The sequence below is a fragment of the Girardinichthys multiradiatus genome, chromosome 19, assembly GCF_021462225.1.
Source record: "Girardinichthys multiradiatus isolate DD_20200921_A chromosome 19, DD_fGirMul_XY1, whole genome shotgun sequence".
Lineage (NCBI taxonomy): Eukaryota > Metazoa > Chordata > Actinopteri > Cyprinodontiformes > Goodeidae > Girardinichthys > Girardinichthys multiradiatus.
Genome location: NC_061811.1, coordinates 16,013,983 through 16,028,215, shown reverse-complemented (window position 1 = coordinate 16,028,215; position 14,233 = coordinate 16,013,983). Strand labels below are relative to the sequence as shown.

The 14,233-nt window shown below is 42.2% G+C and overlaps 1 protein-coding gene across 2 annotated transcripts in view; it reads left to right on the top strand.

Annotated features, from left to right (window-relative positions):
* LOC124855325 (AT-rich interactive domain-containing protein 1B-like) overlaps positions 1 to 14,233 on the top strand; it is a 319,405-nt gene that overhangs the window by 278,737 nt on the left and 26,435 nt on the right. For both annotated transcript variants that reach the window (XM_047345084.1, XM_047345083.1), the window contains exons 9-10: positions 11,632 to 11,750; positions 13,514 to 13,617. In XM_047345084.1, coding sequence (XP_047201040.1) covers positions 11,632 to 11,750; positions 13,514 to 13,617 — 223 coding nt within the window. The remainder of the gene's footprint in view (positions 1 to 11,631; positions 11,751 to 13,513; positions 13,618 to 14,233) is intronic.

Below are 14,233 nucleotides of genomic sequence, written 5' to 3'. Positions count from 1 at the left end.
GTGGTGAGTTGGATCCGCTGGGGGAGGAGAGAGCCGGACAGACTTGGCAGGCCCAAGTGCATAGTGAGGGTCTGCTGGGAACGTCTGGCGGACCCCGTGAGGCCAAGCGTGCTGTGGCAGAGGCAAAAACTCGGGCCTGGGAGGAGTTCGGTGAGGCCATGGAGAAGGACTACCGGTTGGCCTCGAAGCGATTCTGGCAAACCGTCCAGTGCCTCAGGAGGGGGAAGCAGTGCTTCGCCAACACTGTTTATAGTGGGGGCGAGAGACTGCTGACCTCGACTGAGGACATTATCGGACGGTGGAAGGAGTACTTCGAGGATCTCCTCAATCCTGCCATCACGCATTCCGTGGTGGAAACAGATGCTGGGGACTCGGGGTTGGACTCTTTCATCACCCAGGCTGAAGTCACCGAGGTGGTTAAAAAGCTTCGGGGGTGGATGAGATCCGCCCTGAGTACCTCAAGTCTCTGGATGTTGTGGGGCTGTCATGGTTGACACACCTCTTCAACATTGCGTGGCGGTCGGGGACAGTGCCTCTGGACTGGCAGACTGGGGTGGTGGTCCCCCTACATAAGAAGGGTGACCGGAGGGTGTGTTCCAACTACAGGGGGATCACACTCCTCAGCCTCCCTGGTAAGGCCTACGCCAGGGTATTGGAGAGGAGAGTCCGACCGATAGTCGAACCTCGGCTTCAGGAGGAGCAGTGTGGTTTTCGTCCCGGCCGTGGAACAGTGGACAAGCTCTATACCCTCTACAGGGTGCTCGAGGGTTCATGGGAGTTTGCCCAACCGGTTCACATGTGTTTTGTGGACCTGGAGAAGGTATTCGACTGTGTCCCTCGTGATGCCCTGTGGGGGGTGCTCCAGGAGTATGGAATCGGGGGCCCTTTATTAGGGGCCATCCAGTCCCTGTACGAGCGGAGCAGGAGTTTGGTCCGCATTGCCGGCACTAAGTCGGACCTGTTCCCGGTGCATGTTGGACTCCGGCAGGGCTGCCCTTTGTCACCGGTCCTGTTCATAACTTTTATGGACAGGATTTCTAGATGCAGCCAAGGGCCGGAGGGGGTCTGGTTTGGGGACCAGTGGATTTCGTCTCTTCTTTTTGGGGATGACATGGTCCTGCTTGCCCCCTCTAGCCAAGACCTACAGCATGCGCTGTGGCGGTTCGCAGCCGAGTGTGAAGCGGCTGGGATGAGGATCAGCTCCTCCAAGTCCGAGGCCATGGTACTCGACCGGAAAAGGGTGGCTTGTCCTCTTCAGGTTGGAGGGGAGTTCCTGCCTCAAGTGGAGGAGTTTAAGTATCTCGGGGTCTTGTTCACGAGTGAGGGAAGAATGGAGCGGGAGATCGACAGACGGATCGGTGCGGCTGCCACAGTAATGGGGGCACTGTGCCGGTCAGCTGTGGTGAAGAGAGAGCTGAACTGAAAAGCAAAGCACTCAATTTACCGGTCGGTCTACGTTCCTACCCTCTCCTATGGCCATGAACTTTGGGTCATGACCAAAAGAACAAGATCCCGGATACAAGCGGCTGAAATGAGCTTCCTCCGTAGGGTGGCCGGGCACTCCCTTAGAGATAGGGTGAGGAGCTCGGCCATCCGGGAGGTGCTCAGAGTAGAGCCGCTGCTCCTCCACATCGAGAGGAGCCAGTTGAGGTGGCTCGGGCATCTATACCGGATGCCTCCTGGACGCCTTCTTCGGGAGGTGTTCCAGGCACGTCCCACCGGGAGGAGGCCGAGGGGACGGCCCAGGACACGCTGGAGGGACTATGTCTCTCGGCTGGCCTGGGAACGCCTTGGGCTCCCCCTGGAGGAACTGGAGGAGGTGTCTGGAGAGAGGGATGTCTGGGCGTCTCTGCTGAGTCTGCTGCCCCCACGACCCGGTCCCGGATAAGCGGAAGACGACGAGTACGAGTACAAGTACGAGTACAAATGTTTAAATAGTTTATAATTTCCCTGCCAGCTGTCTATTATGCTTTACATTGGGTTGGTCTAACATGTAAAATCCCAAAGATATACAGGTCCTTCTCAAAATATTAGCATATTGTGATAAAGTTAATTATTTTCCATAATGTAATGATGAAAATTTAACATTCATATATTTTAGATTCATTGCACACTAACTGAAATATTTCAGGTCTTTTATTGTCTTAATACGGATGATTTTGGCATACAGCTCATGAAAACCCAAAATTCCTATCTCACAAAATTAGCATATCATTAAAAGGGTCTCTAAACGAGCTATGAACCTAATCTTCTGAATCAACGAGTTAACTCTAAACACCTGCAAAAGATTCCTGAGGCCTTTAAAACTCCCAGCCTGGTTCATCACTCAAAACCCCGATCATGGGTAAGACTGCCGACCTGACTGCTGTCCAGAAGGCCACTATTGACACCCTCAAGCAAGAGGGTAAGACACAGAAAGAAATTTCTGAACGAATAGGCTGTTCCCAGAGTGCTGTATCAAGGCACCTCAGTGGGAAGTCTGTGGGAAGGAAAAAGTGTGGCAGAAAACGCTGTACAACGAGAAGCGGTGACCGGACCCTGAGGAAGATTGTGGAGAAGGGCCGATTCCAGACCTTGGGGGACCTGCGGAAGCAGTGGACTGAGTCTGGAGTAGAAACATCTAGAGCCACCGTGCACAGGCGTGTGCAGGAAATGGGCTACAGGTGCCGCATTCCCCAGGTCAAGCCACTTTTGAACCAGAAACAGCGGCAGAAGCGCCTGACCTGGGCTACAGAGAAGCAGTACTGGACTGTTGCTCAGTGGTCCAAAGTACTTTTTTCGGATGAAAGCAAATTCTGCATGTCATTCAGAAATCAAGGTGCCAGAGTCTGGAGGAAGACTGGGGAGAAGGAAATGCCAAAATGCCAGAAGTCCAGTGTCAAGTACCCACAGTCAGTGATGGTCTGGGGTGCCGTGTCAGCTGCTGGTGTTGGTCCACTGTGTTTTATCAAGGTCAGGGTCAATGCAGCTAGCTATCAGGAGATTTTGGAGCACTTCATGCTTTCATCTGCTGAAAAGCTTTATGGAGATGAAGATTTCATTTTTCAGCACGACCTGGCACCTGCTCACAGTGCCAAAACCACTGGTAAATGGTTTACCATGGTATCACTGTGCTCAATTGGCCTGCCAACTCTCCTGACCTGAACCCCATAGAGAATCTGTGGGATATTGTGAAGAGAACGTTGAGAGACTCAAGACCCAACACTCTGGATGAGCTAAAGGCCGCTATCGAAGCATCCTGGGCCTCCATAAGACCTCAGCAGTGCCACAGGCTGATTGCCTCCATGCCACGCCGCATTGAAGCAGTCATTTCTGCCAAAGGATTCCCGACCAAGTATTGAGTGCATAACTGTACATGATTATTTGAAGGTTGACGTTTTTTGTATTAAAAACACTTTTCTTTTATTGGTTGGATGAAATATGCTAATTTTGTGAGATAGGAATTTTGGGTTTTCATGAGCTGTATGCCACAATCATCCGTATTAAGACAATAAAAGACCTGAAATATTTCAGTTAATGTGCAATGAATCTAAAATATATGAATGTTAAATTTTCATCATTACATTATGGAAAATAATGAACTTTATCACAATATGCTAATATTTTGAGAAGGACCTGTAGATTGAAAGTTTGGGAAGTAAAGTGACAAAATGGGAAAAAGTACAAATGGCATGAATACTTTTGCAAGGCACTGTATAATGACATGTACAACAACTGAGGATTTGTATAAACAAACTAGAAGACAATTTGCTTGCCAACATAAATTTGTGTTTAAAAGTTTAGATAAGCTGTTAAAAATCCAAACATAGGAATTAGTGTTTTGCCAGAAAGTGCTTTTCTGACTAATTTAAAAAAGAGGCAAAGAGAGCTGTTGTAGCAGACATTTTTGCAGAAAACGTTTTTTGTTGTATGTCTCACCATCAATGTTCGTTTTGCCCAATGTCGCTCATTCGTCCTCTTTCATCCCTCTTTGCCTGCTTCTCCTCTCTCTCCTCCCACCTGTTTCTCTCTTTTTCACCAACTCTCCCAACTGTATTGGCCTCTTCATCTTTGTGCAGCTCTATTATCCTACCAAGACTGTTTCATCTCCCTCGGCCTTTCCTCTTTCCAATTTGCTTTTTGTTCTCCGCTGTCTCCAACACGGCCTTGTTATGTTTTTTCTTCCTCAGATCCCACTTTACACATCTAAGGAAGATCAGGAGAAAATTGGCCTCCGAAAAACCTGCAGTTAAAAAGGCTCCAGCACCCCGTTTGTGTTTCCAGATCTCTGCAACACTGTGAAACATTCAGAATTAGTTCTACTCGCTGTCTGAGAAACAACTTGTTAGTCATAGCACATGTCTTCTCCTTTTTTTTTATCTTTGATGAATCGATCCCAAGCTGCCAAAGCCACCCGCTACAAAACTTCCAAATTAGGACCTAGTTAGTTAATATCATAAGCAGGTCTCTGCTTTTTTCCTCTCCTCTCCTCTTTTTTTTTTTTAGATATTTTTTCGGCACTAGTGGCCTTTATTTTTTTGACAGTAGGCAGGCAGGAAAGAGGGGTAGAGAAAGGGGGAGACATTTGGCAAATATCGCCAGGTCCGGGACTCAAACCTCTTCGAGGACTGTAGCCTCTGTATATGGTCGCGCGCTTAACCCCTACACCATCAGCGCCGTGCCCCTCTCCTCTTTTTTCATTTGATTTCCTCCTATAATCCTCCATATTGCTGCCTCTCCATCCCCTCCTGACTCTCACACATCCTCAAAACATTAGTAAACACACTTCGGCTTCATTACACAAAGTGAAAAGAATTCGAAATGAGCGGAGGAAGAGCACTTCTGGCATCCCCGGGCTGCAGGCGTGGGCCCAGATTAAATCTTCATTAGGTGTGGCACATAGTGTTTTTGTTCCCTCCTGAACCATGTCAGTCTCGCCCCCACCACATAACTGGAATTAGAAACAACTGCCCCACTTCGAATTTGTTAATCGTTTTGATTCAGTTGAAGGAGCAAGGCGTGTTGGCCTACAAACTTGTGGAACCATAGAAAATAGTCCTGTTGTTTAAACAAACTGTTAGAATTTCATCAATAAAGTTGCACTGCTGCCTCACACAGGATCTTAGACACTAACCAGAACATGTCTAACATACCTCACAGATTTATTTAAGCTACAAGCTTCCTGTATCATTCTGCTTGTCAAGCCTTGCTCCTGCCTGCCTTTGCTGCTTTTCATCCCCTCCACCACCATACCTCCACCCATGGCTTCCGAGGTCATTCCTGAGCATGCTGAAAGACATGATCAGGAGGTGGAGATATTCATCACTCCTTGACATGTTGAACAACATGGAGAAATAACATCAGAGCCTCGATGCCGAATCCAGACCTATCGTTCATTAACATCAACATTTACACAAGTTGTTTGACTAAACTAAATGATCTAAAATCTGACTAATTATTAAGATCAGTTTCTCATCTGCTTTATCGTGCTATGTCAAAAAGAAACCAACAATAAGAACTGATTTGTGATTAAGATATAAACTTATACTGAAGTAGTAAAAAACGTTTGAAATCTATTCTTAAAAGGAGGCATGTTAACCTGTTCCCTGACAACCAGAGCTAAGTAGTGCTTTTCATTGGCAACAAGAGAGTCAGGGTCAAACATGCTGGTCAGACTTGCTGGCCTGAAAACTAATTAACCTCACACTGATTTTATTCAACAACCTGTGTTTCTGCTTGCTTTATTTCATTCTAAATCATTCTTTACCTAAAATGCACCAATAAAACAATGCACATTACATGTTTACAGAACGTGGTATTGTTCCAGCTAATGCCTTTAAAGTATGGCTTCCTTCTCTGTTATTTAATTACCATTTGTCATTCATGGATTTTTACCTTGTACTGTGTGACTGAGTTCTGCATAGGTTTCTGTAATATTTGCTATGGAACTGGTTCGTGAAAAGGGAACAGAGCAGACTGGAATGGCCATGTTTGATTTGCAAGTACCCGTTATATATCCTGGGAGGGCCCTGCACAGACAGAGTTAAAAAGGGGTCCAGCCCACTCAGTTATTTCAACCATACTTCTGCCTGAAAGGTGATCCAAGAAATTTTTTTTTTTTTTTTTTACTAGAGGTACCTAGAAAAGGTGCAAAGTTAGTTCTAGCTAACCCAAACCTTAGCCCCACCCTCTTCAATCTAATATTTCGAATTATTTTAATTATTTAAATAAAATTGGAATTATATTAAGGGATATTTGGTTGGTGACTAAAGCATAATGTAAAGATCAGAGTTATACATTTGAAACATAATAATTCTTTGCGTAATGATTCTACATAGCATATAAAGTTCACTTGTATCTAACTTTCTACTTTTCTTTTTTTTATTTGTCTTTAAGTCTTCCTTATCCCTACAAATCTAATCCTTATAAAGTGGATGAATTTTTGGAAAAGCTTTCTGTGTGTTCTGTGAGCGCCAAAAATGAGGAAGAGGTGTAAGCTTGTTTGAGAGAGAGGTGCACTGGAGGATTTTAGGCAGCTGGAGATTGATGTTTTTTTTTGGAAAACATAGAGGGGAACACAAAGTCTTCAAAGGTATAAGCTTTTCTTTGGCAGCAGCTTCAGAGGGTGGAATTGGCTCCGCAAATGACTTTCCAACGCTACCGGCGACAGTCTCCAAAAAAGTTCCTCAAGCTATAGGAACAGGCGAGCTGTTGTTAAAATAAGCACTTAGTTGAGTATGAGCAACAGAAAAAAAAGGGCCATAAATAAAAAGGAAATTGAGGGGAGAAAAATGTTGGATGAGGAATGAGGAGAGGAGAGGAAAGTGCTCCCAGGCAAATCCTCGCCAAATAATTCATTTCTGACCTCCTTAGTAAGTAAATTTACTAAATAAATAAGAGCAGCGCTTGAATGTCAAGAACGGAAGATGCTGCCTGTGGCGCTTTGTCGCTCGCAGTCTTGGCAGCGCTGCGGAGCGCTCTGCTTTCATTAGATGGGCAAAATAAATGGCTTCTCCTTCATCCATCCATCCTGAGCTGTTTGATGTCTGAAAGGGAGGGGGGAGAAGTAGTTTTTCTCTGGATTTAATATGTTAAAAGCTGTCCTTTTATTTTGCCTGTATGCGTGTGTTGGGCGTATTCAGATCCACAGTCTGGATGTTTGTGTGTGTTTATAAGTGTGAGTGGTGAGTTGAGTCAGGAGTTTGGGGCCCGAGCTGCCCTGAGAACAGATTGGGTCCATATATAATTCATAGCCTCCAGCCGATCCACTCCATCCTTCCATCCAGGAGCCTTTTGCTGCTTCTTTTTTTTCCTTCCACTTTCTTCCAAACACGCACCAAGCAGAGGGGATCGATAAGCTGGGGCCTCCCAGCCATCACACAGCCCTGCGGTCCCCGTGCTTCTGCTGTCTCGTCCAGTTAGCAGCACTGGGAGGCATCGCTACGCGGCCCTGTCGCTGCAAATGAAGGACAAAGGCACTGCCACTTCTAGAGAGAAACCGTCAGCTGGATGGCTGGCACCTCGTAACCATGGCATCCCCTTGGCAACGGCACCCACCCTGCAGGCTAACAAAAGGACACACTCAAACACACATCAGTGCTCATGCACTCTCCCCGTGGTTGGAAAGTGGCCTTCTCAAATGCCCTTCACACAGGGGCTAAATGGTAAAAGGAGAGAAACGACTGTCTCTGTTTGTGTGTTTGGAAATAAGAATAGAGTAACAGGTAGGAGAACAAGAACTAAAGATGTAGATGCAATAAATAAAAAGCAGAAAAATAGACTTTTAAATGGTTACGTTTACAAATTTTAAAGATCTTTATTCAAACAGCACCTAATGAAAACTCTTAATTATGTTTCTCAAAAGATTACGTTACATAACTCTGTTAATTTAAAGGATTTTCAATACAGATACAGATACAGATATGTTATGGCCAGACTGCTGACTTGGCAGTTGTTCACCTGACTGTCACAAGTCATTGAAACTCTCCACAAGGATTATAAGCCTAAAAAAGTACATTCTACAGAAGCTGGCTGTTCATAGTGGTTTTATGTGAGCATATTAACAATAGGTTGAGTGGAAGAAAGAACTATGGTAAAAAAGGTGCACAAGGAACTGTACCAGAAAATGTTAGAGCACTTCATTCTTCCTTCAGCTTTATGGACATGCTGATTTCATTTTGCAGCAAGACTTGGCAGCTGTCCACGGTGCCAAAAGTACCAACACCTGCTACAATGACTATAGTATCACTGTGATTGATGGCCAGCAAATTTACCTACCTTACCTGATCTAAACCCCATGAAGAATTTAATTTCCTGTCTGGTCTTTTTGTCTGACCATAGAGAATCTATGGGATTTAGGGAATCCTTAACACCTCCGCAGAGCCACAGGCTGATCACCTCAATATATCAATGCAGTGCATTGATATATTGAGGTACATTGATACAGTCATTCATGTAAAAATACCATTGTCAAAGTCAGGTGGGTGAATATACTGTATAGCATGCACTTTTTATTGCTACATTATTGGAATATTCTCAAATTCATATTTTCAGAGAAAATAAATTATTAGAATTTCATTAGCTGTAGACCATAAATATCAAAAGTAACAGAAATAAATGCTTGAAATATATCACTGTCTGTAATTAATCTATACAAGGTTCACAATTTTAATTACTAAGAAAAAATTACTTTTAGATAGCATTCTAATTAATTAAGATGCACCTGTATATAGTACTATGTTAAAGTCTTGAATTGTCCCAATTTCTCTATACTGTAGTTTATGTAATGCTAATTTTAAAGGCTTAGTTATTTGCTTCTGTAACAGATCAGTTAATCCCTATTTTATAGTTGCAGAAGTGTGCAAAAGTCTTACCCTTTATATTTTGCCTCCAAGTAGCCAGACCTTCCTGTAATTTTTTAAGTTATATGTGATCATTATTTTAGCAGGCTTCTAAGACAACAAATGTGTCAGGTAAAAGAAGACATATCAGGCCTAAAACATTTCTACAGCACGTCTTTAAAAAGTTGAAAGACTTGGCCGAAGGACCTGAGAAATTCATCTTATATAGGTTGATCTCCTTCTAGATGCCTAGTATCAGTGGGTAGCTCTCTGGAAATCACTGTTTGTGTTCAAACTCTTTTTATGTCTTCAAAACTAAATTAATGCTAGTAAAAACAAATTTTGAATGGTTGACAGCTGCCTAAAGATGGAGTTTAAAGTTTGTTCTTGAAAAAGACTTTGCTGAAATTGATTTGTACAGAGAAGAGGGGTAAACATTGGCATAGCTACCATGCTGTTAAAGATGCATTTAAACAGCATAAGATTCATTAATAGATTATTGATAAAATTACACCTCTGACAGGAACATAGCTTTTTTTTAGGAGAAAACCTGATGTCTACCTAAAACAAGAAAATTACTTAATGAAACAGCATCAGAAAATAATGAAGCACTAGGTGACTACAGCAGCTCAGTAATAAAAGAAAAAACATCTGGCATATCTGCAGTTTTCTATTTTAGCAAAGTAGAGTTCTTACTTAACCCTTTCTTTATTTTGCAAAATCACAGTGTATGGATAAAAGCACATACTAAAGCAAACATTTTTATGTCTTTTCTGACAAAAAATTTAGAAAATAAGATAAATATAGGAAATTCTTATACATATTAGAAATATTTATTTGCAAAATTAAATTTGGCACATTCTTGTCTTGTCCCTTTAAAGGTGGCCTCCAACTGAAAAGTTTAACAACCACAGGTTTCAACAGGATATATTCTTTACAGTGTGCTCCAACTCATAAAGCAATGGTCCAGGGAACTGGCAATAGTACATTTTGTGCATTATTTTCTTCCATAAAATCCTAATTGACAACAAACATGAGTTCCTCTTTATGCTGAGTGTTTTATTTTTCTTTCTTTGACTTTTCCCACATCTTAGTTTTAAGAAACAGAATTTTCGTTCAACTCTGTGTCGGCGAGCTTAAAATCCACCTCTTGTTTTGGTCCATCAGGGAGTCGTATATCCACCACTCCCTTAGCTCCCTTGTCTCCTTCATTCCATCTTCTTTCTTCTTTTCTTCCACACCCTCATTTCCATCGTGTTTTCCATCTCCTCCTTTTCTCACTTCTACTTTCTCTGCGGCAACAGGATACTTTTTTTTGCCTACACAAAGGTGCCCAAGAGCAAGATGGATGTGCTGTGCCATTCCCCCTTTCCCTTGCGCATCACCCCTCCAACCCCCCCCCCCCCATCCCTGATAGCGGCATATGCATATATTAAGCGTGATTAAACGCTGTGCAGTGCCTCCATCAAGTGCTTTCTAATGGGCTTTTTTATGACATGAATTAGTCATAATAGAAGAGTGCCTCAGTGAAAAAATCCACCAACCACTGTTGTTGATCATTTGGATTTTTAAGTATTCACATGAGAACTTTTGTTTATATCGCTCAAGGTAGGATATGGGACATTTTTAAGGTCTGAAGGCACTTTAAATTTAAAAAAACTACTTTTGTAGTTCTTTGACCATGCACCCTGGCTTGCTTATAAAATTGTGACAATCATTGTGACAGGTAAATTTATCTCTGCTTCTTTGACTCATGCAAGGGTTTTTAGGGAACAGCACTCGAAGGAGTCTAAACCCCCCAATCACCACCATCCCCTTCCTGCCTTTAATGGAAAATGGGGACAGATAAGCGTGGATTTGGTGTGCTTGTTTCTTTGCCATGGAGCTCTCCTGTGCACCTCGGCCCCCATAGAGGGATTACATATGTATCATCTGCCTTGCTCTATGACTAATTACATCTGTGAGATGAGATTATGGGGAGGTTTACCAAACCGATCCCTCCTCTCAGGCTATGTGTATCGTTTCCAACATGCAGTATTATATGATGTGTTTGTGTTTAAAAAGAAAGAAGGATGCAAGTGAGGGCAGAACTGACTGACGTTTAAATTTGGATTGAGCTAGGATCCTTTCTTTTTGGATTGTTGTACATTTTTACCTTTCTTGCAAAAGCCTTTCTCTGTCTCACATTGTAGTCCAGGAGATAATCTTTAATCAGCAGAAGAAATACATCCAAACATGTGTTTACCTTTCTGTCTAGATGGCTAGCATTCAGCAGATTGCAGATAAAACCCATCTGATGTCACTCACAACACCAAGTGATGAGCTGCCAGAGAGAGCGGGGGGGTCGGGTTAAGCGAGCAGCATTGATTTCTGCTGCCACCATGGTAACAAATAACAAGATCCTGTCCAAAATCACACCTTAATTAGTTAAATTATGACTTCAGGGAGAAGAGGAGGGAGAAACAGAGAAGTGGGGGGGGGAGTGGGTAGGGATTAGTGGAAGAGGTGAATGGAGAGATTTTTGTTTTTCTTTCCCGATGCTACGTGCTCGTTCTAAATCTTTCAGAAGAGCTGTTTGTTTGATCAGAGATATGCTACGTCTTTTTAGCGCGGCTTTCAGATGTGCAACGCTTAGTGTTTTCCTAAAGCAGCAAAGGAGGACAGCAACCAAATAGCATCTCTGTCATTATGTGACTTCTGTTCCTCTGCTACCAGCATCTCTCCACAGCCTGTCATTACATTGTGACTAACTTGCTTCATGTCTACTAAATCTAATAAAGACTTTAATTTTTTTTCCTTCTGTGTGTGGTAGGCAGGGAAGCTACCACGGCCCTGGCATCAACCAAGTGAGCTCTGGCTCCTACAGCCAGCCAACAAGCAATTCAACCACAGGCAATGGGCAAGGTCCAGGCTACGGTATACCGCCTGCAGGTATCTAACCTACACTCACAAACACAGATTATATAACTCTCTGCATAATTGGCCAGACAAGTTTACAACGTGTGCAAAAATTAAACCTGGGTATAAGGACGCAGTCCTGTACCTTGTAAAATAATTTATTTCTATTTCAACATATTTAGATTTTTGTCACTTTGGACAACCATGGTTATTTATTTTACTGAAATATTATTTGATAGATCTACACAAAATAGTGTGTGAAGTAAAAAGAAAAAATATGTTTAAAGGGTTTTTACAAATAAAAAAACTGAAAGGTTTGCCATGCATTTGAATTCAGCCCCCCTTGAGTCACTGCTACCTTAATGCTGCAATTACAGCTATAAGTCCCTTAGGTTATGTCTGTAGAGAATAACATGTTTGTCCTTTCCACAAGCTCAGACTGGATGAAAAGCATCTGTGAACATTACTTTTCAAGTCTTGCCACAAATTGTCAGTTGAATTTTGGTCTGGACTTATAAATATGTCTTGATCTAAACCATTATAGTGTAGCTCTGTCTGTATGTTTAGGGTAAACGTCTGCCCCAGTCTCAAGACCTAAGTTGCATCTCACAGGTTTTCCTCCAGGGTTGCCCTGTATTTGGTCCTTTACATTTTCCCATCCACCCTGACCATCTTTCCCGTCCCTGCTAAAAAAAGACTCTTCACAGCATGGTGCTGTCACCACTATATTTCACTGTGGGACGGTGTGTTCAGGGTGATGTGCAGTGTAGGTTTTCCCCCATACATAGGCCAAACATTTTTGTTTCTCATCCAACCCTAATGCCCCTAGATGACTTGTTGCTATCTTTAAACCCCTCCACACCTTTATCCCTGACCTGTTTGCTTTGTTTCTGAATGGTTTTCATCATTTTTGTTCACTCCTGAGGCTTTCACAGAACAGTTGCACATACTTAGATTGCACACATGTGGACTCTATTTACTAATTATTAATCACTATAAATGCTAACTATTTACTAACTTCGGAGAGTAATTAATTTCATTGAAGTGTGTTCAGGGATATCAGAGTAAAGAGGGCTGAATAAAATGCACGCCACACTTTTGAGGTTTTTATTTGTAAAACATCTTGAAACCTATCTATCATTTTCCTTACATTTCACTGCTTTCTGTTGGTTTATCATATCCCAAAAAGTACATTGAGGTTTGTGGTTTTAAAACAAGAACATGTAAAAATGTTCATTGAATATGAATACTTTTGCAAGTCAGTTTGCATGTGGATGAAATCAAGAGTCCGAATTGTTAATATTAGTTATTTTACCACACAGGAAAATCAGGAAAAGCTAAAAACGAACATGTTATTTGTTTACCTTTTCTTTACAACTAACCCCTAAGTAACAGATAAATCATGAATTATTATTTCACTACTACTACTCCACTACCTCACTGCCTTGTTGTTAAATGCAAAGTCTGCTTTTGAATTCAATGGTTTTTCATTCTGCTTTAGGATTTTTTGTGATAGACCAACTCAAAGTAGTACATAATTGTAAAGTGAAAGAAAAGTAATGTGTGGTTTTCATACTTGTATACAAATAAAAACAATTTTCACTTAATGTTTCTGCACTTCTCTGCGTTGGTCCATCACATGAAATCCCAACAAAATACAATGATGTTTTAGGTTGTTTCTTGACAAATGTAAAAAAGGTTCGAGGATAACACATTTTCAAGGCACTATATACAATGAACTTTGTTAAAAAAATAAGTTTGAATAGTTTTTGTAAATGTTTTTTTTCTTTTCAAAGGAGCAATGGTCCTCTCAGGAGACAGCATAATAAGCCCAGAAAGTAAACTCAAAATGGATGTTAAAGATGACAGCGGCCCGAACAACGAGCCACACAAACCAAAGGTACCTCCATAACCATCCTCCTCCCCCAAATTTTTCTTTGCAGTTCATTTACTTGTTTGAATTTTTTTTTCCTATTGTTTTAGTTTTACTTTTTTGATCTAAATGAAGCAAACCAAATCTGAATAGCATATGCTGCCTCAGCATATGCCTCCTCGCTCTGTTGTTTTCTCGTCATATTTAATGATTTGTTTAACGTTTACCAATCTTAATGTTTCTCTTGCTTTGTTTTTGCCTGCAGCACACTTTAGTTGCTGATGTTCTGGCAGCTCGAGCTGCAATAAAGAGAGAAGCAAAAAGAAAAATGGGAGGGGGCGCTGGCATCTGCAGTACACAAATGTGTGCACCATTCAAACGTGGCATGCAGACACATGCACATGACTACAAGAAGTCACACTTTCTGAGTTTTATTTACCCAACATGCACAGTTTTCCCTCTGCCTCCTTTAACTCACACAGTCTTAACATCCAATGCTGACTTCTCATTTTGACCTACAATAGCAGCTCTGCTTGGCTCAGCTCAGCAACAACAAAACTCTGCTCTTTGCTCTTTCCTGCCCCCCTCTTCTTGTTTTTGCTTAACAGCTCATCTTCAGCACACATACACACTCACGCCTCCA